Source organism: Sus scrofa, chromosome 14, assembly GCF_054392235.1.
Source record: "Sus scrofa isolate SSC_HxYL_T2T_F1_AM1 chromosome 14, Sscrofa_HxYL_maternal_Yorkshire_Landrace_v2.0, whole genome shotgun sequence".
NCBI classification, from domain to species: Eukaryota; Metazoa; Chordata; class Mammalia; order Artiodactyla; family Suidae; genus Sus; species Sus scrofa.
Genome location: NC_139396.1, coordinates 72730853 through 72756315, shown reverse-complemented (window position 1 = coordinate 72756315; position 25463 = coordinate 72730853). Strand labels below are relative to the sequence as shown.

The window sequence follows — 25463 nt, the reverse complement described above, 5'->3', positions numbered from 1 at the left end:
GGCCTTCCTCCCAGCTTCTGGTGGCTTCTGGGTATGAGGCAGGAGTCTGCCTGCATGCCTGTCCCTATGCCCAGACTTCCCCTATTTCCTAAGGACACCAGTCATAGTGGATTAGGGCCCACCCCGCTAACCCAATCTATTCCAATTACCTCTGGAAAGACCCTTGTAAGTTCACACCCTGAAGTGCTGCAGGCTAGGAGCCAACGTCTCTTTTGGGACGCACATAACCCATAACAATAGAACTACATCTCAGGCTGCCCCTTCTTTGTCGGGCCTAGGCTGTTGGGAGATCCCAGAGCAGGCAGGGGCAAAGGGTTCATGACAAGCGTGGGGATGCATTTCCTGTGCAGGCCCATCCCTGGGGCAGAGGCTCATCAGCTGGCTCTGCACCCAGTCCCACAGTGCCCCAGGAGGGCAACCATTGGGTGAGTACTAGTGTGGGAACCTGGTCCATAAAGAGGGGTGAACAGCTGAGGCAGATAAAGGGCAATGGCAGTGCTAGAGTTGGGAGCCTGACTCTTCAAGGCTCAGCTAGACACATGGGCGTGGGCTGTGTCACACAGGAAGCCCCTGCAAGCCTGGCTGTACTCAAGCATTAAGTTCTGAGCGAGCCAAGGAGGGCATCCAGCCCTGCGGGTGGTGAGTGGGATGGAGGAAGGGATGGAGAGGCAGGTCAGCCCCACAAAAGGTCCACACCCTTCTTGAGCTCTCACTGTTCTGAGAAGCCTAAGTCAGGGGTCAGCAACAAGGGCAGAGGGCAGCCTGGGTCCTGGCACTGGACACAGGACCCCTGGAGATAGGAACTCCAGAGTGCTTGCCCAAAACCAGGGCCTGGGTTAGGACAGACTCCACTTGCCCTCTTAGCTGAAATCCAGCCCTTCCTGCCATCCCCTGGCTTCCAAGGTCCACCCAGAGTGGAGGCCTGATCATATGGCTCCCTCAGGGGTCCGGGGGCTCCCACCTGCACCCAGATGAATTCCTGGCCCCTCCACCCAGCTCTGGAGGCCCATAACTGCCACCTACCATGTCCCCTGCACTCTGGCCTCTGCCCAAGGACAGAGGAGGGATGGGCCCTCTGGCTTCCGACACAGTACTTGGGAGGCAAAACAAACCAGAAAGAGAATGTGAAAGAGGACTGTATGAGGTCTGTGCCCTGGGAGCCCCTGCAGGCCAGGAGAGCAGCCGCTAACTCTGCACAGCAGCTCACACGAGTCAAGCGCCTGGAATGCAGACTCACCACGGCCTCAGAGTTTTATTGTCAACGTCTCACATTCAAGTACAGATTCCTATGAAGTTTAACTCTCCAGGAGAAGGGAAATGGCTGGGGAAGCTGTATCCCCTCGCTGAGATGGGCCTGCCCAGAACCCACAACCCCCTTAATCACAGGGGCTAGGAGCATACCGAGCCTCCCCTTGACAGGACTGCCCCCCACACGTGGGCCCCCAGCACCCACAGAACCACTGGACCCACCAACCAGGCTGTGCCTCTGCTATGGAGGTTTCCTCATTCCTCGCTCTGAATGTGGCCTGGCTCCTCTCCCAGAGCAGGGCTGATTGTCAGGAACTGGGCTACGCCCAGGACAGGAGGGGCCGCTTTGAAAAAGAAGTCAGTCCTGATGTTTGGATCAGGATGCGCTGGCCAGAAAACATATCTGGTTCGATGGGTACACGCATGTGCCTCTGTGCGTGGTAAGGGGAGGCACAGTACACCTGGGCTGCCCCAGACCTGGCTGTGGGACTGTCATTTCTCCTGGCATGAGGGTGAACCCTGAGCTAGACACAGGGACGCAGACGGTTCACACAAACCAGAGGGTGCTGGCCGGGGGCCTGCTGGCCAAGTCACAGGCAGTATGTGTGGCAGGGCCTCCCAGGAGCCCCTGGCCACACCAGGTGGGGGTTAGCTCTGTAGCTTAAACTCATGGGTGGTGGTCTCCCAATGGGAGGGGTCTGTGCCCAGCATGCTGCGCTCTGTGAAGGTCACGTGGCCGTCTGCATCCACCAGGATGACCGTGTTCGTTCTGAAAAAGAGCACAGACCTGTGTTCAGCCTGCTGCCCTTGGCCCCCTGCATGCCGATCAGAGCCCCACACAGGTCAGATATGAGGCAGGAGGAGCCAATCCTCCACCCTGGGGCCTTACTGGGCACTAGCCTGGCTCAATTGAGTAATAAAGAGCAACAGCCTCAGTCATGAGGCCCGGGGGCCAGCAGGGCCATGCCTGGCTCATCGGGCGCCTCCACTCTGAAACACCTAGCCCTCCCTGCCCACTCTCCATAGCACAAGCCTTGACCACCCACCACTTTCAGCAGAGCAGGTCTTAGGCTGGCTCAGGACCCCCAGGAACCTCAGCAACCACCCAGGCCCAGCACCACCACAGGGTGACACTCGCCAAGCTGCCATCAGCCTCTCCTATCCTCCTCCCCCTCCCCTACGGCCTCTCCTCTCCTCCAGCCCAGCGCCTTCCCCAGTCAGTGCTTTCTCCCCCAGAAGAGGGGCACCCAAGCAGCCCAGCAGAGGCTGGCCCCCAGAGTGGGCACTCACATGCTGAAAGCCAGGGTCTGGTTGGGGTTGAATCCTCTGCCTTCACGCACACAAGTGCATGTGAACACACAGTTTGATCACAAAAATCAGTCTATGATGGAGGAGGGGCTTGAAGGAAATGACGTCCCACACAGCATTCGATGGGGGGGCCCTAGCACCCTGGAGCACCAGTGGGGCATTCACACCATGCTGGCCCCGCCTGTTGTCCCTCCCCCCAGAGGACAGAGGGCTGCACCCCACCCCCAGCATGGTGCCCTCCAGGGAGAGCCCCCTCCTCACCAGAGAGGAGGCAAGAACAGCCCAACTTCACCTACAGGGTCATGAGGGTCACACTGGCCCACTGTCATCAGACTGAACCCCAAACCCGGCACTGGGGTGACATCATCCTGGCATCAGCCAGCACTTGTCACAGCCTGAGGAGCCTGCTATTGCCTGTGGCAGTAGTGGGCCCCAGAGGGGTGCTGTAGAACCCCAACACAGCACAAGCAGCCTGGGTCGTGCCGAGCCCAGGCCAATGTGGCCACACAGGAGGCCATAGTCACCTCCAGGCCAGGTGGGCTGGGCACACAGCTGCCCACCCTTTGCCTCCCAGCCATGCACAACTCTCCTTGTCCTCGTCCAAGAGGCAGGGAAATAACTGACCAAGCCAACAGACCCTGCCATCGCCAGCCAACTTCTCCCTCCTGACGATCCTGCCTTGCGGCAGTGGCGGGGGAGGCAAGTGAGTGCAAGGGGGAGGGGCAGCGTTGAAAGGGGTGAGAAGATGCCCCAGGCTGAGCCAACCTAATCCTGGCCCTGGTCATCCAGAGACCCCGATGGGCCAGGGACACAAGGCGAGTGAGGGCAGAGCCAGCATGGGACCCTGGCACAGGGAGATTTGCCCTGGGCCCCACACGGCTGTGTGGGGGCAGCCCGGGAGCCTCCCCTGAGCCTGCAGCACCACTGCTAGCGCCGAGTTGACCGGCAGCTGCCTGGAGACAGAAGAGGCTCCAGAGGAGCTGGGAAGGCAGTCCTTTTCACACCTGGTGCCGTAGTCCGAGCAGCGCACACACACGGCTGCATACTTGCTGAGGAAGGGCTGCACATACTCCCTGCCCTGGTCCTCAATAGCCGGGTCCGGCAGCTGCCTGGAAGGACAGAGGAAGGGCTGTTGCCAGATGCTGCCCCCCCTCCACACACACACACAGACACACACACACACACACACACACACACTGCCTCTGCCTGCCCACAGCCCCACGGTGCCTGCAGAGCCTACTAGCCTCGGAAGGGGCTGTTCCATGCACTTTCCAGGCCATGGCCTGGAACCTCCATCGGATGTTTCACTTAGGACCCTACCACCAGGTCACCAGAAGCCCTCAGGGCCCAGGGCCACTAGCACTTGGGAGCCCTGGCTGGGGAAGGGCCTGGGGTCCGTTAGGTCAGAGCTAAGCAGGCCCCAAGGGAGGGTCAGCTGGGCAGTTGCCCACTCACGCCTCCTCATTGTTGAGCATGTCCAGGAGCTGGGCCACCAGGGCATCCTTGGGCAGTGCCTGGCTCCGCCCCACGGCCTCCAGGAAGAGCTGCTTCCCGAAGCACAGCTTCTTCCATGGCGTATCCAGCAGCGCGTTGCTCAGCCCGTAGGTCCCTGTGGAGGAGGGGGTCACTTGACCAGCAGAGGCCCCAGGCCCACCCGCCAGCTCCTCCTCTACTCGCCCAGAGAACTCGACACCCAACATCTCAACACCCATGGCAGAGTGTGAGGCACAGGTGTCATAGGGCCCTGAGGTGGGGGCAACAGGAACAAGCAGCCACTATCCCGTGGCAAAGCAAGGTCTGTCCTCAAGGAGGCCACACAAGGCCACCCCCGCCCAGGAGGTGGAGGCTGGGAGTGCAACAGCCTGAGGCCTGGAGGGTGCCCATTGGGTTCCGCCACATCCTGGGCAAATTTCTCAGGACAAGCTCTCAGTGGGGTGACAAATCACACACAGGAAAGGCATAGCCTCAAGGTGGAGAGGACCCAGAGCTTCTTCCTAGGGGCCACAGAGGCAGTGGGGTGACAGCCCAGAGTCATAGCCTGAAAGATGCACCGAGGACAGAGCCACCAGCCCTCACCACCACCAGACTCTAGGGTAAGGGTCTGGTCCAGGACTGATGTGACTCCAGCCACTTGGCTCTGCAGGGCCCCATGGCCACACAGTCACCCATGGGGTCAGCGCTGTATCCATCAGGTACCTGGCAGCCACATGCAAAGAACAGAGCAGGATCCTACCTCACACCTCACAAGAGACCACTCAAAATGTCCCCAAGACCTGAACACAAGAGCCAAAACCATGAAACTCTTAGAAGTAAATGGTGGAAAAGCTACACAGCCTTAGATGAGGCAATAGTTTCTTAGATATGACACCAAAAGCCCAAGTAACCAAAGAAGAAAAATTACATAAATCGGACTTCATCAAAATTTAAAATGACGTGCTTCAAAAGAGGCCAACAAGAAAGTGAAGAAAATGACAGGGTGGGAGGAAATATTTGCAAATCATGTATCTGATGAGACCTGTATTTAGAATATTATAAAGCAAATTTTACAACTCAAAAAATACAAACAACCCAATTTAAAAACAAAGGGAGTTCCCATTGTGGCTCTGTGGCAATGAACTCAAATAGCATCCATGAGGACATGGGTTTGATTCCTGGCCCTGCTCAGTGGGTTAAGGATCTGGCATTGCCACGAGCCGCAGTGTAGGTCGAAGGTATGGCTTGGATCTAGCATTGCTGTGGCTGTGGCGTAGGCCAGCAGCACTGATTCAACCCCTAGCCTGGGAAATGTCTATATGCCGTGGGTTCAGCCCTAAAAAGACAATAAAGTAAAATAAAGTAAAAAATAGACAAAGTACTTGAATAGACATTTCTCTAAACAATATACGCAAATGATCAATAAGCACATGAGAAGCTGCTCAACATCATTAACCATCAGAAAATGCAAATCAAGGCCACCATGAGACATCTAGGCCTGCTGCACTCAGAAAGCAGAAAATGACAAGTATTGGTGAGGATGTGGAGAAACCAGAACCTCATAAATTGCTGATAGGATGTAAAAGAGCACAGCTGCTTTGGAAAACAGTCTGGAAATTCCTCAAAAGGTGAACAGTTACCTTGGGACCCAGTAACTCCACACCTAGGACACAGGAGAGGTGAAAACATGTTTTCACTCAAAAACTTGTAACAAATGTTTTCACTCAAAAACTTGTAACAAATGTTCACAGCTGCACAATAGCCACAATAGCCAAAGGGTAGAAACAACCCAAGTGTCCATCAGCGGACAGTGGATAAAAGAAAGGCAGAATATCCACTCCATGGAATGTTATTCAGCCAGAAAAAGGAACAGAGCCCTAATTCATGCTACAGCATGGACGAACCTTGAAAAAAGCCAGACACACAAGGCCGCAGTTGTCTGAGTCTGTTTACGTAAGATGTGCAGAACAGGCCACTCAACAGAGACAGAAAGCAGATATGAGGAGTTCCCGTTGTGGCTCAGTGGTTAATGAATCCGCCTAGGAACTATGAGGTTGTGGGTTCAATCCCTGGCCTTGCTCAGTGGGTTAAGGATCCGGCGTTGCCACGAGCTATGGTGTAGGTCGCAGACACAGCTTGGATCTGGCATTGCTGTGGCTCTGGCATAGGCCGGCGGCTTACAGCTCCGATTCGACCCCTAGCCTGGGAACCTCCATATGCCACGGGAGTGGCCCTAGGGAAAAAAAAAAAGGAAAGCAGATCTGTGTGGTTTCCAGAGGCCGGGGACAGGGATGAGGGGAGCAGCAGCAGTGCCAGTGGACGTGGTTTCTTTCTGAGGTGGTGGGATCAGATGTGCTGATGGCTGCACCTCTCTGTGAACTAGGACCATGGAAGGGCGCAGTCCCCTATCACTGTATGACATGTGGTTATGTCTCAATAGAACTGTTATTAAAGAAAGTGCAGGGACCAGGTGGGGCAGGCTCAGGGATCAGACAAAGAATCTCTTCCAAACAGTGGTTTAGCAGAAAACAAGCATCTCCAGTCTCAACTGAGGGCATCATGCAGTAGACTCCAGATGCTTCCAAAACGGCCACAGAAATGGGGAGGGGGTAGTCTCTGAGTCTTCTTTCTGCCCTTTAGTTTCCAATCCTCTCCAGGCAGCCTAAGCTGTGGGCAGCCTTACAACCAAATACGGCCACGGCTGTTACCAGCCACAAGGTACACAATGAAAGGCAGCCCCAGGAGAGAATCCACCAGGGAACCAGTTCCTGAAACATACAGAGGTGCTCACAGGAGCAGCCCAGCTGTAGCACCCACCAGAGGAGGCTCACCTGGCTCCAAGACCACAGGCTTGTCATTCCCCCGGTTTCCATAGTAGCAAATGATGTCTCCCTTCTCAGTGCTGCGGACCAGAGCAATGAGGGTGAGTTGAGAGCCACAGGCACTCTGCACCCTCACTCCCCTGCAATCTTCCACCTGAGCCCCGGCACCCCTGCCCATGGCAAGTCAGGTCAGGAGCTAGTTAGGGCACCAGCTCCACAGGGCCTGGCAGGCAGGGTCATTGAGACTCCTGGCTCCTGACTGGCCTAGCAGTGGCAGCGTCTGCTCACTGAATGGCCCCGAAGGCAAAGGCAGTGGGAGGCCACTCAGGGAACAACATCAGGAGTCAAGTTGTACCCCCTACCCCTGAGCACCGTCCCCTCTGTGAGGCTACGTCCTCCACCCCCACACTCATTGCTGATCAGCCCTGAATGGGATGGGTGTGCCTCCCTGGTGTGACAGAGGCTTCCAGACAAAGCACTGGAGACATTTTCTTCACATTTAAAACTGTTTAAAAGGAGTTCCCGTCATGGCTCAGTGCTTAACGACTCTGACTAGGAACCATGAGGTTGCAGGTTCGATCCCTGGCCTTGCTCAATGGGTTGAGGATCTGGCATTGCGTGAGCTGTGGTGTGGGTCGCAGACGCAGCACGGATCCCACGTTCTCTGGCATAGGCCGGCAGCTACAGCTCTGATTAGACCCTAGCCTGGGAACCTCCATGTGCCACAGGTGCAGCCCTAGAAAAGACAAAAAAACAAAACAAAACAAAAACTGTTTACAACTCCAGAGCCGAAAATGCATCCATTCCTAAATGCCATAGTAGATCTTCCTGCTAAAATTCAAATGACTTTTCTGGCCGGGGAGCCGCCAGAGGCACCCTGGGAGGGGTGGGTGCCCTTCAGGCCCAGCGCTGCCCCTCTGCCACCTGGCCTGGCCTGCCATGCCCACCAAGACCCTTGGCAGCACCCACTCACTGCTGGCAGACAGGGCCCACTGGCCAGGTGTGCACTGGCCAGGTGTGGTCCTGCTCCAGCTCCCATGGCAGGAGCCAGCGGCCTGCATGCTGTCACAAGAGCCCCCCCCCCAACAGTGATTCTAGGAGGAGCTTGGCCAGGGGACACTCCCCAAGCCCACCAGGAGCGACACCCCCTGAGGCTGCCACAGAAGCCACAGCTCCCTGCCACCTGCGGAGCCTGTGACCCAGGCCCTACAGTGCCTGGGGCTGCGACCCGCCTGGCAAACCCACCTCAGGTCGGCTGCTATGAGGTTGAAGCCATTGTACAGGTGGCCCTCTTTGGAGACCTTCTTTAGGTAGGACAGGCTGTCCATGTCCGTGGTCAGGAAGTGGGACACAAGTTCACCTGTGGCAGCAGACACAAACCCATGGCCTGGGCAGCAGGATGGAGCCTCCCCTGGAGACTGACAGTCCCCTACAGGTCAGCCAGCCTCACTGACTAGCAGCCAAGAAGGGAAGCACCCAGAGCTACGTTTTTCTTGGGTTTTGAACATTTTTCCTTCCATTTAGGCTCCCACGTGGAAACCCAGCACAGGGGAAAGGTCTTCAGTGGGGGAAGTGTCTGTCCACTGGGCAAGATGGGGGCAAGGACACAACGGTCAGTAGCGAGACCACAGACACGGGTGGGAGCCGGGTGGCCAGGGTGCTGCAGGGCCCCCCTCTGCTTCCCTCACCCCTCCCATCTCTCCAGGCACCAGGGCAGTCCTGCTTCCAGACCAGTACCTCGGCCCCGTGCATCTGGGTCCAGCCTCGGCTGCAGGTAGTTGGTGAGCGCAGCCAGCTTCCCCCGAGTGCTGATGCCCAGCCACGTGCCTCCTTCCTTGCCCTCCTCCATGTCGAGTCCTAAGGCACAGGATGCCATTACCACCTGTCCTGCTCTGTGGTCCTGGGAACACACCCTCAGCCTGCAGCCCTGCTGTGGGACAGGGGCTGGACCTCCACAGGGTGAGGTGGCCCGGGGCCCAGGATGACACCCGATGCCCACGGGGGCTGTGCCTTGGGCCCCTGGCCCCATACCACACATCCTGGCACCTGGGTGGGTGTCAGGCTGGGAGGACAACAGCGGTTCTCTCAGGAAACACTCCAGGCCCCGTCCCACATTTGGATCAAGCACAGGGACACTGGCTGTCATCCCCAGGCAGAACCCGGGCCCTTAGGTGGGCCCTTTACAAGGAGCCCATGCCCACTCAACCTCTACCATAGGGTCAGCAGGGCTGTTACAGCCACAGCAGCACATCTTCCTAAGCTAGAGGGGCCATTTCACTTGAAAATTGGGATAAAAAAGGCTAAGCCACTGAAATATTTTTATAACAATAATAAATTATAATAGTGGAAGAAATAAAAGATGCAAAGACCAGAAAGAAGTAAAACTGTCCCTAAGGAGTTCCCTAAGGTGGTCCAGTGGCTGGGACTCGGCACTTTCACACTGTAGTCAGGGTTCGACCCCTGGTGTGGGAACTGAGGTCCCACACCCAGCTGCTGCAATGCAGCCAAACAAACTGTCTCTATTTGTACAAGACAGTCTGTATGTGAAAAAGATTCAAAAGAAATCGACTGTTGAAAACCTTTCCGTTGCTCCCAGGACACCGACTTGTGCTTGACTGTCCCTGGCCACCCTCTGTCTGCACCCCCTGAGGGGACACTGCTGCTGCCAAGACAGGAGCAGCGCCAAGTCCAGGGGGCCCACAGAGACTGCGGGCAGGGCACATGGGGGGCTATCACTTCCACTCTGTTCCCACAGGCTCCTCATCCGCTCCCCAAATTCAAGCTGCTCTCCCTGGAGCAAGGAGTGTACATGTATAACAGAAACACGTGCAGATATACACGCTCACATGCATGCGAGTGCAAACACACACAGAGCACAGGGCTTCACAGTGACAACCTGGACTCACAACCACAGTGGAAGGTGGATCCACATAAAACCTCCGCCTTCCAGGAGTTCCCGTCATGGCGCAACTGAAACGAGTCCAACTAGGAGCCATGAGGTTTCGGGTTTCTTCCCTGGCCTCCCTCAGTGGGTTAAGGATCCAGTGTTGCCGTGAGCTGCGGTGTTAGGTCGCAGACATGGCTCGGATCTGGAGTTGCTGTGGCTCTGGCGTAGGCTGGCAGAAAGAGCTCTGATTAGACCCGTAGCCTGGGAACCTCCATATGCTGTAGGTTCGGCCTTAAAAGGTCAAAGTACGAAAAAAAAAAAAAAACCTCCACCTTCCAGCTGCTTCCTCCGGGGAGGCAGGCACACAAAGCTGCGTGGACATGCTAGGTGGACAGCTCCAGGGAGGGTCAGCCAAGCTGCCTGGGCCCACCTGCCAGCTGCGTGCCACTGGGAGACTCACCACTGAGGATCTCATTGTTGCTCCCCCAGAAGTCCGCTGCCTTGGACGGCCTGTGGTAGAACTCGTCCCTGTTGGCGGCCAGGATAAGCCTAAAGAGGAGAATGCGACAGAGGGTCTTGGGTGAAAACAGAAGAGCCATGTTCTTCTTCTCTCACCACCAAGACCACGTGTCTCAGCAGCAACTACAGCAAGTCCCAAAGAGGATGGGAACCTGACCAGAATGGAGGTCCCTGTGGCCAGGCCAAGGAAAGACATCAGCCACATGGCTCGGGGCCCAGGGACGAGGTCCCACCTGGCCCAGGGTACAGCTCGACCCCCATACCCCAACACCTGGAACAGGGCATAGAGCACATTCCAGGGGCCCAGGTGGCATGGCAGGGAGGTGGTCCCGCCCTGGGCCCTTACCCTGCAGACACACTGTGAGCCATGAACTCAGGGTGTCCGAGGCTGCTTTGTACTTTGTTTGTGGGTGTCTTCTAGGGAGTGAGTGAGAACTTCTCTGTTTTATTAGTTTTTGATATTATGAATCAAACAACTATTCTTTTTTTTTCTTTTTTGTCAGCCCCACAGCATATGGAGTTCCCAGGGCAGGGATCAGATCCGAGCTGCAGTTGTGACCTAAGCTGCAGCTGCAGCCACACCAGATCCTAAACCCCCTGTGCTGGGCTGAGGATCAAACCTGCATCCTGGTGCTCCCAAGACACCACCAATCCTGTTGCACTATAGCAGGAACTCCCAAACAAGTATTTCTTTGGTAATTAAAAAAAGATAGGGATATTTTCAGAGTCCTGGTTTTCAGATAAGAAAAAGTTTCTAAGCAGCTTTGCCATTTCAACTATGAACACAGACAATAAGTGAGTGGGAGGGGTCCCACAGATCCATGGGTCTAAGAAGTGGCCACCAAACTGGCTGGCCCTCAGAGCACTGTGGGGGTCACAGCGCCTGTGGCCACACTGGGTCTGTAACACTGGGTCAGATCCTCAAAAGTCTTCAGAAACGTTTGTGTTGACTCACAGATTTCATGAATGTCAGCTCGTGGTAAAATGTGAATTAACAAAGACATTCACAGAACTGAACACAGAACCAGCACTGGCACCACCGCTAGGCTGTGGAACCTGCACCAGGGCCAGCCCAGCACCCAGAGGACAGACAGGGAGGACCAAGAGGGCCTGGAAGGGGGCGGCAATGGCAGATGATGTGGGGGGCCACCTTGTCTAGAGGGATGGGCACCCCAATGGGGGCAGTGGAGTGGGGTGCACAGTGGCCAGCTGTTGTTCAAGGGGGACAGAGTGTCATGCTGGGAAGATGAAAGGTCTGGAGGTGATGGTGGTGACAGCTGCACAACACTATGAATGTGTTTGAAGCTACTGAGCTATGCCCTTGACAACAGGTAAGATGGTAAATCTGTTACATATGCTTTACCACAAACACATGCACACAAAATGCTCCCCTTCCTGACATTGCTGGGTGGGGTGCAGGCAGAGGTCAGAATGACAGATGCTGGGGTGGGGCAGGTACTAGCGCATCACAGGCACTAGGGCCGCTCCCGAGAGCCTTGTTGCAGAGCCCCTCCACAGCAGCCCCACCCCACCCCTCCGATCCCAGCACAGCCTATCCTCGCCGGGCCCCCAGAGCAGAGCCCCTCTCGCCCTCCAACACCTATAGGAAAAGACTGCATCTTCAACCAGGCTACTTGGCTGGCCTGCTTACTGTGGCTCAGGGCTCAGACACTGAGGCCGACACCAAGGCTGCTGGGGGCAGGTCCTGGCAAGGACAGCAGGCTCTGAGCCTGGTTCTATCTCATCTGTCTCACTCGCAGGAGGATGAGATGACCTCAGGGCTTGGCTGAATCAGGAGAGACTCAGTGGCTGTAAGACCGGTGCCTTGGCTTGTTGGAAGAAAGGAGAGCTGCTGTCATGTGTGGAAGGGCGTGTAGGAGAGCTCAGCAGCAATTATCCAAGTGCTGGCTCACAGCCTGGTACCTGCCCTTCCTGGGGGCTCTGCGGCTGTTGGAGGGACGCTGCAGGACCTGAGGCTTCTTCCCTGGCACCAGAGGCAGCAGGAAGCAGCACCATGTGCCCCAGTGGCCTGTGCCAAGCAGGCGGCTTTCCAGCAAGTGCTGCGGGTACAGACGCCCAGTGTACCCAGGCTGTCCCCTCCGGCAATGTCTGGATCTCAGCCCACAGTGGAGCACGGGCTCTGCCCTGGGCACTACAATCTCATAACAGTTAATAATCCATATATTAGACTTTCCCTGTGGAATATTTGCACTGGGGTTCTGTCTGCTGGCTGGACCTACTCTGTTCAGTGTCAGCATCTAGCACTGGCCTGGCCCTGCTGCCAACTCCCCTGCAGGAAGGGAACGCGGGGCACTCTGCCTTCCCCACCCCCTATCCCTGGCCTGGAATGAGTTACTTCAGCCACAATGTCAGGTGGCATGACATCCGGTGCCCCAGAAGCCAGCTGAAATGGCTCAAACTGCTTTTGGTCCACATCCTGAATTGATGGAAACTTCCCAGGCAGCTGCACTACTGACTCATTTTTGGTTGAGGGTCACATCCCAGCCTCCTTCTCTGTGTGATAAATGCCAATGATTCTGCCAGCCCCAGCCAGGTCTCACTCCTGATCACTCCAATCCTGCTGCCACCTGACCCTGGTCAGAGGCGCAGGGCTGTGCCTGGACCTACCTTACCCCGTCCTGCCCACAAGGCCACCTTTAGCAGCTGGGTCTCAGCACCAACTAGGGATCTCTACCCCCAAGAAGAATTCCCTCCAGTGCCCACCCTGGAGAGGATGAGGCTGGGCTGGGGCAGCATGTCCCAGGGCCCACTTCTGCCCTACCCTCAGGCAGCAGCTCACCCCTGCACTCAGCACCCACTCAGGCACTGAGGACGGGGCTGGAGGCCAAGCAGAGAACAGTGAATGCAGCAAGAGGGGGTTACCTGTAGGCATTTTTGGAAACAGGGCGAGGATCAAACTTAAAGAAGATGATGCACATGGGTCCTTGAGGGTGGCTTGGTCACGTGGGGTCACGAGGTCTGTGGGAGAAGGAAAAGCGAGTTGAATAAACAGCAGACGACAGAACTGCCCCTCAAACCTGCAAAGCTTCCTCAACCCAATGGAACCTCTCACGACACCCAGACCCATGCTGGAGGCCCCCATGCTCCCCCACCTCCATAACCACTCTCGTTGGCCCTGGAGGGGGCAGTGTAGGTGCTGAAGGGGTGACAGCAGCAAGCACAACCACTGCGGCCGGGCAGCTCCACATGTCTGTGTGTCTGCATGTGCACATGTGACTGTGTGAGTGACTGGGTATGGACACATGTGTACTTGGAGGAGATCACCAAGCTCCAAATGTCCTTCTTGGGGCTCCCAGGGGGTCCAGGAGGTGGTGTGGCGGTCTGTCCCCCAGGACATTAAGGGCACAGTGTCTGCTAGCACAGGGCCCAGCTCCGCCTGGGGGGGTGGACACATCACACGCCAGTTCTGAAACAGGCAGGGGCAGGGCCAGTGACAGCTCCCCTGTGACATCAGTGTGATGGGGTCTGAAAGGGAACCTTTCCTGTCCCAGGACTCACAGGAGGATGTTGCCACCACACTGACCCTGCTGTGCCAACATCCCGGGTGGGCAGGCGGGAACAAGGGCTCCAGCCACTGCGCACAGAAAAGCCGAGGAGGGGCTGAAGCCCCAGTCCAACACCATGGACACAACCATGTCTCAGAGCTACCAGGCAGCTACCCAACTCATCAGGCCTCCCAGGGGACAAAGCTAGAGGCATCCCCATCCTCCACTCACTCCCACTCTCAGGTCTTGGGGGGAAGATTCACTCCATTACCATACCCGTTGGCTCCCACAGGCCCTGCAGGGACCCCAGGATTCAGCCCCTGCTCCTCCAAGCCCTGCAGCCACAGGTTTGGGGATGGCCTCAGAGGACCGACCTTTGCCCTCAGTAAAGAGCTGGTAGCTGAGCAGGTGAGGCGTTACCATGGCGACATGCAGCCAAGTGAGATGGGCTATTGGCCATGGGCCCTCCCAGCCATTGGCCACTGGGCCCCCTGGAATGTTGATGGGGGGCCCTGAGCAGAAGGGATCCCATAAGTAATAGGAACAGGCTGGGTTCCCACCCCTGGATGGCCTGGCAGGGTCCATTGGTGGCCATCATCCCAGGAGTGCCTGACGATCCCAATGCTGGTTGGGAAGACCTCCCTGGTAAAAGCAACTCAAAGTGCTTGAAAAAATATGAAAACATCTTAAAAGCATCCATGAGCTGACAGTATTGTGCAGAATTTAGCCAATGTCTCAGAAAACACAGGGACCCAGAGGGGAGAGAAAGCAGAGTGCAGCTCTAGGGCACTGGCCCAAAGAGCAAACTGGGCTCTGGTGCCTTCAGGGGCGAGGGAGACAGAAGACAAGGCCCAGGGCCACTCCAGGACAGACCTGCGTCTACAGGGGCTACAGGGACAGTGTTCAGAAGGGGGTGCTCCCTGAGAAGCTCCACATGCAGAACCAAGGCCACACCAGGGGTCCAGGAACTTGGTTAGAGGGGCTCCTGCACCAGCAGTGACCTTGTCACAGGCAAACCAGTGTTTGTCTTCATCCCGGACGCCCAAGAAGTCTCAGGAATAATTATGAGGACAAAGAGCAACACAGAGGAAGAATCACATCATGAAACAAAGTACCACAAACATGGGCCAGCAGGAGCCTGCTCACAGCCCATACACCAGTCACAACCTCAGTGCAGGACAAAAGAGCTTGGGAATACCTGCAGAGAAAGGAAGTGACAAAGAGTAAGCTGGGAGGTCCATCCAGCACCAGAAAGACTCTTTAGAACGGAAGCCGCAGGAAGCACAAGTTAAAATTTGGCAGAAGATTTAAGAGCAGATTAGACACAGGGGATGGAAGGGTCAGAGGAACCATCTAGAATGCAGTGCAGGGTGACAGGAAGCATACTGGGTGTCACAGGGCCCCACCTGCCCCACCTGCCACGTGAGTAGAGTCCAGCAAAGACACAGGTCCCCCACCCTGAGGGGGCTGATCTCTCCCAGACACAAGAATGCTCCAGGCAAGGCTGGCGGAGGGCAATGAGAGAAGCCTCACCTGCCCAGAGCCCCACCAGGAAGGAGGGCTGCCTCACCAGGAACACACACTCTGGGCTGTCAGAGGAGGCCATCATGTCAGCCTCAGCCTGCCATCCCCACCCATACCCAACCCAGACTGCCTGCCTGACTGCTGGCCATGCTGCTCACAGGCCAGATACAGAGCCCCCCAGCTCAGCTGCATGGTGGACAAGCCCTCCAGAAGGTGGTGGCGAGAAGGGCTCTGTGGTCGGAGAGAAAGCTGCCAACAGGTCTCCAGGCAGCTTGCCACCAGAGATGTGTGGGTACAGAGCCCAGGGCTGCAGCCTCGATGAAGACGCGGTCATTGGGAGGGAAGGACCAGAGGAAAGCCAGCCCCTGGGGAGGGGACCATCAGGAACTGCCTTTCTCTCCAATCCCTCACCCCCCGCTCAAGCCAGGCCCGCTGCCCGCCAGCCCCTCCCTTCCCGGCTTCACCACCACAACCCCCAACTCCCTCCCTCCCAGGTCCCGTGGGTGTAGTCCCTCTTCCAGTGGCCCCCACGCAGGCAGAGCCTCAACACCCCTGCTGACTCTCAGGGCTCTGAGCACAGGCCCTGGACGTACTATTGCTGGCCAGTCTCTGCCCCATGGCTGGGTGCTGACCGGGGTCATGCCCAAGCACATGGCCACTGAGAAACACTCCTCTGCTTCCCCAGGCTTCGAAGCTGGTGGTAAGACAGAGGGGGAGTGGTTTCAGCAGGTCCTACTGCTCCAGGTAACCCCAGGGCTCCTCCTCCTATGCATGTCAGAGGGGATCACCTGGAGAACGCAGAGCTGGCCAGTGGGGAGGGCGGCGCCTCTGGCCAAGTGTGCCCAGCTTTCTCGTGATACCCTGTCCTGCCCATCCCCACCTACACCTGGGTCCAGCACCCGGGCCAGGACCCAGGGACATCCATGCCCATAGCAGCCAGAGAAGTCAGCTCTGCTGGTTGGGCTTCCCCAGCTCTGTGGACTGGGTGACCAGAGGCAGGCAGTCCCAGGTCTGACCCGGAACCTCCCCCACAGGCCTTGGCAACCATAAGATGGACACCTCGCACTGCAGGAAGTTATGCCCAGCAGTGGAGAAGCTGCTATGGTCATTGCCACACCTGCCAGATGCACAGATGGCAGTGGATGCCACATGCCTGTCCTCTGCTGGTGAGAGGGCTGGCTTCTCCTCCCTCCTGCTCCTCGGCCTCATGGCCACCAGGAGAGCAGGGCCCCCACCACAGGGCAGCTGCCAGAGAACTGGCTCTGTGGGCAGGTGACATGGTGACCTGGAGGAGGCAGGAAGCAGGAGCTTCAGGATGGGGAGGGACTGCTGGGATCCCTCTTCTCACGTCCGGGCAGGGCCCTCTCACTGAAAGGTCAGGCAGCGCCTGAGGCCACACAGGGGTTCTTGGATGAGTGCCTCCTGGCTGCCCTGGGGTGACATCGTGGGCACCTGTGGGATTTCGTGGCCCTGTACCTGCTCCCTTAGCACTGCTCCTGCCCACCCGCACCGCCCTGGCACATCCACGAGCTGCTCTGGCCAGCGATGCCCCAGAAACACCAGCAGCCAGCGTGCCTCCTGGGCCCTGCCAACCCCCCAGGGCATGAGCAGCCCCTGGGTGGCCAGTAGTGGGGCAGCAGTCACTACTGTGCCCACCTGTATCGCATTGCCTTATGACCGCCATGCTCACAAGGGTGCACCCAGGCCTGCAGGGAAGGAAGATCCCAGACGGCAGCCTAAGTACAGGAGGAGCAGCCTGTGGGCATTAGCTCAAGGGGCCACACCATCCTGACAAGAGCATGAGATGCCTGCATGGCCTGGTAGCGGGCTCCTGAGCTGGGGGGAGGAGAGAAACTGTCTGTCACCCCTGAGGGTGGGAGGGGGGCATGTCATTTCGTGCTCATTGTGAGGCCCCCAAGGGGTGCTTGCTGTGGACTGGACTGTCCTATAGAAGAGAGCAGGGGGCTGCTCTCCAGCAGGGATACCCCAGCGTCACCACCTCTCCAGCTCTGATCCTACAGCGTCTGCACATGGCTCCCTCAGGGCATCACATCCAGGGCTGCAGGGACACTCTGGTGCACACAAACAGGCCACCTCGTCACTTCCAACATTCATATAAGAGCTGTCCTCTGTGAGCTCGGCCAAGTGACAGCTGTTTCAACAAACTACCCAGGACTCTTTCAGGACAAACAGGGACCAGCATGAAGTCCAGCTAAGCAGGATGGCTGCAACTCTAGTATGTTCTCTCTGACGGAGACCAGCATGGACTGAAACTGTGACAAAGGTCCCCAGCCCAGGGATTGCAATTCAGGTCCCCAGGCAGGTACACAGAGAGGAGGCACACCCACACCTCACACATGCCCGACGGCCACTCACTGGTCCCTCTACCTGGGCTCAACCTGCCTAGAAACAGCCAGGGAAGCACAGTGGCCCCTGGGCAGCCCCAGAGGTCTCAGTGTGCACCTGCTAGTCCCCTACCTGCAGCCTGGCTGGACCCAAGGCAACCGCGGGCGACCCTCCCACACACCTGAGCCTGGCTGGATCTGTGAGGCCAGAAGCACATGGTGCTGGTTGTGAGCTCTCCAGGAGCTCACAGCCCACCTGTGGATCACACTCCAGATGCTCTGCTGCACTGCCCTGAGGCTGCCTCTGAAAGAGCCCCTGTCTAGCCAGGGCCTCCCTCCTCTCTTGCCTCTCAGGGGAACCAACCAACAGTGGTTCCTAATAGCCCCGTGGGAGGGCAGGCTCTTTCTTCAGAAGGACACAGTTCTTCAGCTGAGTGGAGCCCCAAACTTCACTCCATGTGGCATCCAACAAGGGCCTTTTTTATGAGAAGAAACAGAAACAGGCCTGGCCAAAACCTGGTCAGGGCCACACACCAAGTGATGTGGTGAAGATGGCAGTGGCTCAGGTGAGGGCCGTGTAGGGACAAGGCCCGCAGACCACTGGCGAGAATCTGCTTCCCTGGCCTGGAGCCTGGAGCAGAGACGGGGGGTGGGGGTGCAGGCAGGTGACCTCAAGGAGGTCCCCTCTTTGTCACTACCAGCCTGGCAGGAAAGAACAAGCAGGCAGATGACCTCAAAGAGGTCCCCTCTTTATCACCACCAGCCTGGCAGGGAAGAACCAGCAGGCAGATGAGGTGAGTCTGTTCTTTGCAACAAGTTTTCCTATCTTCACTGTGCAGCATTCGCCCGCCTCATCCCAAAGCAAGAGTCCCTTTCTCTTGACTTTCATGTAGGGCTGCATTTTGGCTTAGCTCCCAGATATGGGCAGGGTCTGCCCAAGTGGCGGACATGAGGCACGGACCCAATGCTTCTCATCATTCGTGAGTCAGCCATCCACTGAATGCCCGTCACGCAGCACCTTGGACCCTGGACTCCAACACAGGTGTCTGCAGGGCAAGTCCCTCTACTGGCTTTTCGTGGAAGCCTGTGAAACTGACCGATCTGGTGTGTGTCCACAGTGGAGTCCGCCTGTCCAAGCAGTGTGGAGCAGAGTGGGGGCCCCGCCCACAAGAGCACATCACTCGAGCCTGCACAAGGTGAGGAAAAAGCAAGGCTCCGGTGTGGGGACAGAAGTCAGGGCAGGCCACCTGGCCAGGGGAAATGGGGACCCACGATGAGACATCTGGGTGCTGGTGTCCACGCCCTGATAAGGATGGTAGCTGCGTGGCCCGGCTCATTTGCACCATCCATGGAGTTGGACGTTCAAAAGGTGCACCTTCCAGTCAACAAGGTTTATGTTGAGAAAACTGGACTGTCCACCCAGAAAGCTGCCCATAAGAACAAAGTGGGCAGAGCCTGCCCTCCTTCCCTGTGGCTGGGAGATATTTGGGGGGGGGGGGGACAGGTGGCAGGAGAGGCCAGAGGAAAAGCGATTCACAGGAGACTGGACAAGAACCGGTCCAGCCCTGGGTCAGAGCTCCTCCAAACAGGGTAGAGCACAGCCCAGAGCAAGGACAACCCACTCAGGGAACCACCTGACTGTGAGGTGGGGGCCTTGCCCTCGGGGCATGCTCCCCTTTGTCCACTGAAAAGCCAAACGGCGCACCCGGGCACAGGGGACATGCTGGTCAGACAGCAGGAATGGCAGGGATGCAGGCAAAGTGAGGCTCCACATCCTGGCAAATCAGTATCCTCCTCCAGGCTGCCCCTCAGGGCTGGGGCAGAGGGGGACCGAGCCCAGCACGGCAAATGTGGGGTGCGCCATCAAGGCTAGCCACTGTCCATCTGATCTTACATCCAGGAGCCCAGGCACCTCACCTCCCCACACCCCACTGTCACTGTCCCCTGCTGTGGCAGCCCCTGTAGCCAGTCTCCAAAGCAGGAGCTGCTCTTTCCATGTGACGCATGATGTCCCCCCAGTGGCTGCCAGCAGAGGAGGTAAACACATGGGAACACAGAGTTGCTGTTCCCAGCCTGCCTGAGAAAGCCCAGGCATCCTAATCATCCCAACCGTTCAGAGTAGCTGGACCCCAATGCCCCACCCTCCTCCCACCCATGACTGAGGGCTAAATCCACAATCTGCACGTTGTCGTTTTGGGTGATAAGTGGCATTTCACCACATTTCCTACAGCAACACTCTTTCCTGAGATCGAGTTCCTTTAGAAACACTAATTCAACCTCACAGCAAGTATCACAAGGGCAAACAAATGCCGGGCAGAGAGAGCTGCCGAGAGCCCCGGCCCCTGGCCTGCCTCGCGCCTTGGCCCCTCCTGGCAGGAACATGGCTTCCCCATAAGCCAGGGGCCAGCCCGGAGGAAGGGGGCCAACCAGCCCCTCAAAAGAGAACGGAAGCAAGTGCTTATTCACAGCCGGCATGGTCCTCAGGAATACCAGCCAACACCAGGAGGTGGGGCTGTTCCTTTTAGTTTTAAATGTGTATTCACTGTTTTTGTAACCTAAAAAAGAAAGTTAAGGGGGAAAAAAATCTACATGAATACCCTGAAAAGGGAACTCAGTGGTTTGGCGGGGGAGGGGGCTTTATTCTCACAGAGCAGATCACCAAACCAAGGTCCAGACCCACAAACTATCTTCTCACACTGGCTGATGTGCTACCATACCCAGTCCTCACCTCACACATCCGGGGTGTCAGTGACAAGCAAGGGCCTGCTTGCAGCAGTCCACCCAGCCTCCCTGCCCTGTGCCACTCACATCTTCAGAAGCAGCACCCACGGGTGGGTGAGCAGGAACCAGGAGGTGACCTCTAGAGCAGCAGCCAGCACAGAGGTAAGACTCCAGGACATGGAGCATAATTACACCCAGGGTAAAACATGATCAAAGTGACAGGCCACAAAAGAGGACACAAAGGAAGCATGAGGTGGTAAGAACAGCTCAGGGGCTGGGCAATAGGGCAGAGCTGACAGTCAGTGGTCTGCATTTGCTTTTTCTGGACTAGTAATACAAAGCCCCAGAACTGGGGGACCTGTGCTTTTGAAGTGAATCGTCAGGGGCCCAAGGGGGTGGGAGCACCAGGGCAACATTCTCTGCCCACTGGGAGCCCTGGGAACAGGGTACAGAGGCTCTGTTGTGTCCACCGACCAACACAGCCACCCTCTCCAGTGCCCCCACCCATCCGACAGGATACCTGCTACAAAAAGGTTCTTGGGAGAGGGGCTCAGGAGGGGAGGACCAGCCCTGGCTCTGAGTGATCTTGGGAACACGATTTGCCCCTCAGACTGAGTTTTCTTCAACTGTGAATGGTGTCTAGCCAACAAACACTTGCCCCAAAAGCCTGCCCAGAGGACAGAGGAACAAGCAGGAGAAAGCACTTCCCAAGAGCCACCAGCTGCAGGCGCCCCTAACAGCTGCGGCATGGAAACAGCAACAGCAAAACATCAGTGGGCAGGTCTGCAGCAGGAGGACAGGGTAGGCCTGGCTGACCATATGACATTCTCAGTGGAGGACAGACAAGGGCCTGGGGCTCAGGGACCAGCTCAGGGACAGAAGGCCCAGGCCAAAGCTATGGCCCAGAAGGAGGCGTGGGAATTGCTGGAGTGAGAAAGGGTCTTAAAGACCAGTGGTTGCAAGGCCTTGCCCTGTGTGCAACCCCGCCCAGCCTCCTCCCCTAATGCCCTGCGGGGGGAGGCCTGGCCACCGAGGGAAGGCCTTGTCCAGGCGAATGGATGACCTGGCACTTGCTGCCTCCTCAGATAGACATCAGCTGTTACCCGCAGCAGAGGGAGGGAGCATCGTGACTCAGGGTTCTGGGGCCAAGAGACGCGTTGCCCACCCACTCTCACTCTGCAACGACCTGGCAGCTCCCGGACCTCCAGTCTGCCTCCCTGAGGAACACCGGCCCTGACTGCGGGGCCCGCGCCCCATCCCGGCGGGGCCACTGGAAACGCCTTCCGGGAACGCTAGGGACGCTTCGTCGGCAGGGGTCAGCTTGGCCTCCAGGGACCGGCCGCTGTACTTGCATTCTCCGCCTCAAGAAGGGGAAACTGAGGCAGGACGGGAGGGGCGGCCGCTACCCGAGTCCGCCCCGCGCGTTCGAGCCCCACGCCCAGAGTCCGCAACCCAAGCACCAAGTCGGCGCCCCGAGCCCCCAGTCCGCGCCCCAACAAGCCTCAAGTCGGTGCCCCAAGCCCAGAGTCCGAGACCCGAGCCAAGCGGGAAACGCAGTCCGCCGCCAGCCGACTACTCACCACCTCCGCCGCCGCCGCCGCCGCCGCGGACTTCCGGGTACCGCGCCCGCGCGCTGCCGCCACGCTCAGGCCCCGCCCCCCACCGTCTGCGCGCTCACCATTGGGCTAAACGAGGAGAGGCGGGGCCTCGCCCCGCGAGGCCGGTTACCTTTGGCTGAGCGCGCCGTCGCTCCCGGCTGCACCTCCCGGCGCCCCGCCCCCGAGGTTGCGCCAACCTTCGGGCTGCGCCTCGTGACCCCCGCGGCTCTGGAAGCTAGCCCCGGCTCTTGATGAAGGTTCTGTAGGGATGCTTACATTCGGACACACCCCGTCCGCTCAGTCCGTGCCTCCTGGACTGGCCATCTTTCTCACTGCAACCTCGACCTCCGACATCCCTGCCCCCTCAGGACAGACCCTGGATCGGCCACCGCAGCCTTTAACCCACCTCGGGCCTGTTCTGCAGGAGCTGCTGGCCTGATTTGCACCGGGTTGCAAATGAGCAAGAGGCAGGGGAGGAGCGCTGATTGGGGCCTTGGCAACAAGATGGTCAATCACTGGGCTCCCAGCTCATATTGGCCGCTGGGCTATGTCTGGGGCCTGAGTGCAGGGCTTGCTCCAAAGTGGGCCCTCAGCAAACTATGACAGAGATGACAATTATATTTAATAACAATGTGCTAAGTGTTCTAAACCCATTGTTCCAAGACACAACTCTCATTTATCCCATTTTACAGATGCAAACATGGAGGCTCAGAGCAGTTATGTATGTCACCTGTTTGAAATCAAAAGTAAAGGAGGCAAGTGGCATTGGCTGGATTAGCTCCACAGCCCTGTGTTGAGGACATAGGTGCCCTGATCCTGACTTGGAGCGCTGACACCCTGTGAAAACTGGTGCTCAGAGAGGGCAAAGGCCTGGCTAGTAAGCACAGGCAAGAGTCTAACCCAAACCTGCATGATGTCCCCAAAGCCTCATGGCACCCCACTCTTTCACCATCTCATCTGTGTTCCTCCTAGAACTCAACAGAAGCCCTTTGCAGGCAGGGAAGCCAAGGACTCCCAATTCTCAAGGACTCAAGGCCAACAGGCAGCAAACCCAACAAGACACACAGTTCTCCCTCGAGCCATCTGGCAACAGAATCATGCTGGGTGGGTGCCAGTGATTTCCCTCCTGGCAGCTGGATCATGTGGTCCAGCCAAGAGGAGGTGGTGTTGGATAAGCAGGACCTGGGGCTTGGAAGCAAGTCACCATGCCCTGGGGATGGAGCAGAAGCTGTAGAGTGGTGCCCCAAACCATGGGTCACACGCCTTAGAGGGGTGGGACACAGACTGGCCAATCCCTGCTGAGCAGTGCTTTCCCATTACCTGCAAAAGGGATGCAGTCATGCATGGGTAGGATAGAGGTTTAAATCCCACTCTGCCATGGGCCAATGAGACAGGTTAAGGTGGGGGTCACAGGGCTGCAAGGAGTTTACTGCTATGCCACCTCTATATACATCCTTACATGGGGAGCTCATCACCTTGTGTGGTCACCCTTTTGATCTCTGAACATCTGCAACTGTTGGGGAGTTATTCCTGAGAACTTTTTCTTCTGGCAGCTTTCCTCATGTGCCCAAGGGATGTCCCTACAGAGATGGCCAGAAGCCAGATAGAGAGAATGGGAGAGAGGGAGAAGACTGGGCTACTGGTCCCTGTGGCAGTGCGCTAGGGGTAGAGGCCATTTGCCCTGCCTTCTGACTGTTCCCAACCCCCATTTGCAGCCTGGGTCATGGTGGGTCCACTGCCAAACAAGGGCCCTGAGTCCTCTTGGAACTGGCACTGCCCACCCTGATCCCCTGTATGCAGCTGGTGATCCAGCTTGGGAGCAGACAGACCTCTGGAACACAGTAAAAAGAGGGGGGTGGGGATGAGGGAGGTGGGGATGAGGGGGGTGGGGATGAGGGAAAAGGACGGAGTCCTCACTTGGGCTGATTTTGGTGCACAATTTTCCCCTCTGCTCTCTCAGCAGAGGTCTGTCCAACCCCTCTTGCCACCATCAGCAAGTGGTAGGGAAGGGGTGGTGCTGGACCCACAAGATCATTGAGAGAGGAGGGGCTGCAGGAGGACAAGGGCCCAGTGCCCCTGGAGAGATCACAAGGCTAATCAAATCCACCCCTAAATATAGGAAAGGGCCCTTGTGTTCTAGAGAGGGACTCTTCACTCTGCCCACCCAGAGCTTCCAGCAACATCCCTGTGCCAGGATGCCAATGGTTGTCACATCCAATGCTGGTGACAATTCCAGTGCCAATTCCAGTTGATTGGCTGTGTCTGTCTAGCTCTGAATGGCTGTTGTGGTTGATTTGACACATGTGCCAGGGCACAGGGGGACCCAATGTGGTACCAGTGGTGAATTCTGGCTCCAAATCATTTCATTTTCTTTGTTCTGACCAAGTGACTACTGGGTGAACACACTGGACCCTTGACGTGGATGGATGAGACATGAATGCCCCCCGCCCCATAGCATTGTCATGGGCTGGTGGCTCTGGGCAGCCTTGGGGAGCATGGTGAGCTGAGGATCTGGTCATCTCCAGGTGCAACCAGGGCAGGAAAGGCTTAGAACCACACAAGAGCTAGGCTCACTGATCAGAGACCCCTGAAACAGCCCTAAACAAGCAGCATCCCCACTGGCATCCACACACACTCCAAAGTTAAGTGGAGCTGGCCTAGGGTTATGGTCCCATTTGCGGTCACCTGTATGCCTGGTGTCATTGCAGGGACCCGGTGGGTGCCTGCTCTCCACGTGGCAGGGAAATGTAACCTGTGCTAAACTCAATTCAGGTGCCTGAGCCCCACAGAGATCCTGCACGATCCCAGGTAGGGCAGAAGAAATGGACACCAGGAAGCTGGGACTAAGAATGCACAAACTCCTCCTGTAGGCCCAGACCTGTGGCCATGTGGTGAGCAGGGTGAGGAAGGCCAATCTCTGCTACACCGACGGTGTATGTAGATTCAGGCCTGATAGGGGAGGAAAACCTCTGTTCCCTGAGGGGTCCCTTTCTACTCTTGGAAATACTGCAGGCCCCACCCACTCAGGCCTCCACAGTGGGAACCCTGGCGCTTTGAGGGTGGGAGAGCCCTCAGGCCCCGGAGACTGGGTTGGAGCCCCGGTGACCTAAGTCAAGCGAGAATCTCTCCTAGCCTGGGTTTCCTGTTAGATGGGAGGGCGGCAGAACGCTCCCTCGCAGATTGTGGGTAATACAATTGATGTCAACGCGCGGGCGCGGCGCGTAGTGCCCAGCCAACAGCAGCCGCTGAGGATACCTGCGAACTGGGGGTGGTGATGGAGATGACCTGGCCCGAGTCTGGGAATGGGGCGCCGGGCCTGCCCCCTCCCTGCTCGGGCCGGACGGTACAGAGACGTCCTCGAAGGCGGCCTGGAGGGGGCGGCCGGCGGGAGAGGGCGGTCCGCGGGCCCGGCTACCGCCGCAGCGGTCCCGGCAGGTGCCAGGGCCTCCGCCACTCCACGAGGGGCCGTTGTTGGCGGAGACTGACACCCCGAGGACCCAATGGAAAGCTGG

General features: G+C 57.5%; 1 protein-coding gene and 1 non-coding gene across 8 annotated transcripts; both read right to left on the bottom strand.

Annotated features, from left to right (window-relative positions):
• Window positions 1–1233: 1233 nt before the first annotated feature.
• TANGO2 (transport and golgi organization 2 homolog) lies at window positions 1234–25408 on the bottom strand. Of its 7 annotated transcripts, none has more exons than XR_014826126.1 (9): window positions 25207–25408; window positions 13141–13236; window positions 10199–10287; window positions 8589–8708; window positions 8097–8211; window positions 6861–6931; window positions 4012–4165; window positions 2539–3665; window positions 1234–2017 (listed from the first exon to the last, which is right to left on the bottom strand). XR_014826126.1 is itself a non-coding variant. In XM_084994146.1 (9 exons), exons 2-9 carry the CDS (start codon window positions 13194–13196, stop codon window positions 1897–1899), a joined length of 831 nt encoding a protein of 276 aa, XP_084850272.1. In that variant the 5' UTR covers window positions 13197–13236; window positions 25207–25408; the 3' UTR covers window positions 1234–1896. The 7 variants fall into 7 exon arrangements, 5 of the variants coding, with proteins under 5 accessions (XP_084850272.1, XP_001929679.1, XP_084850274.1 ...); XR_002338479.2 differs by lacking the exon at window positions 25207–25408 and adding an exon at window positions 21934–21975; XM_084994146.1 differs by having other exon boundaries at window positions 3561–3665.
• Window positions 15624–15699, bottom strand: MIR185 (microRNA mir-185). Its single transcript, NR_035369.1, has one exon. It is a non-coding gene; the product is annotated as a microRNA mir-185 (primary transcript).
• Window positions 25409–25463: the final 55 nt, after the last annotated feature.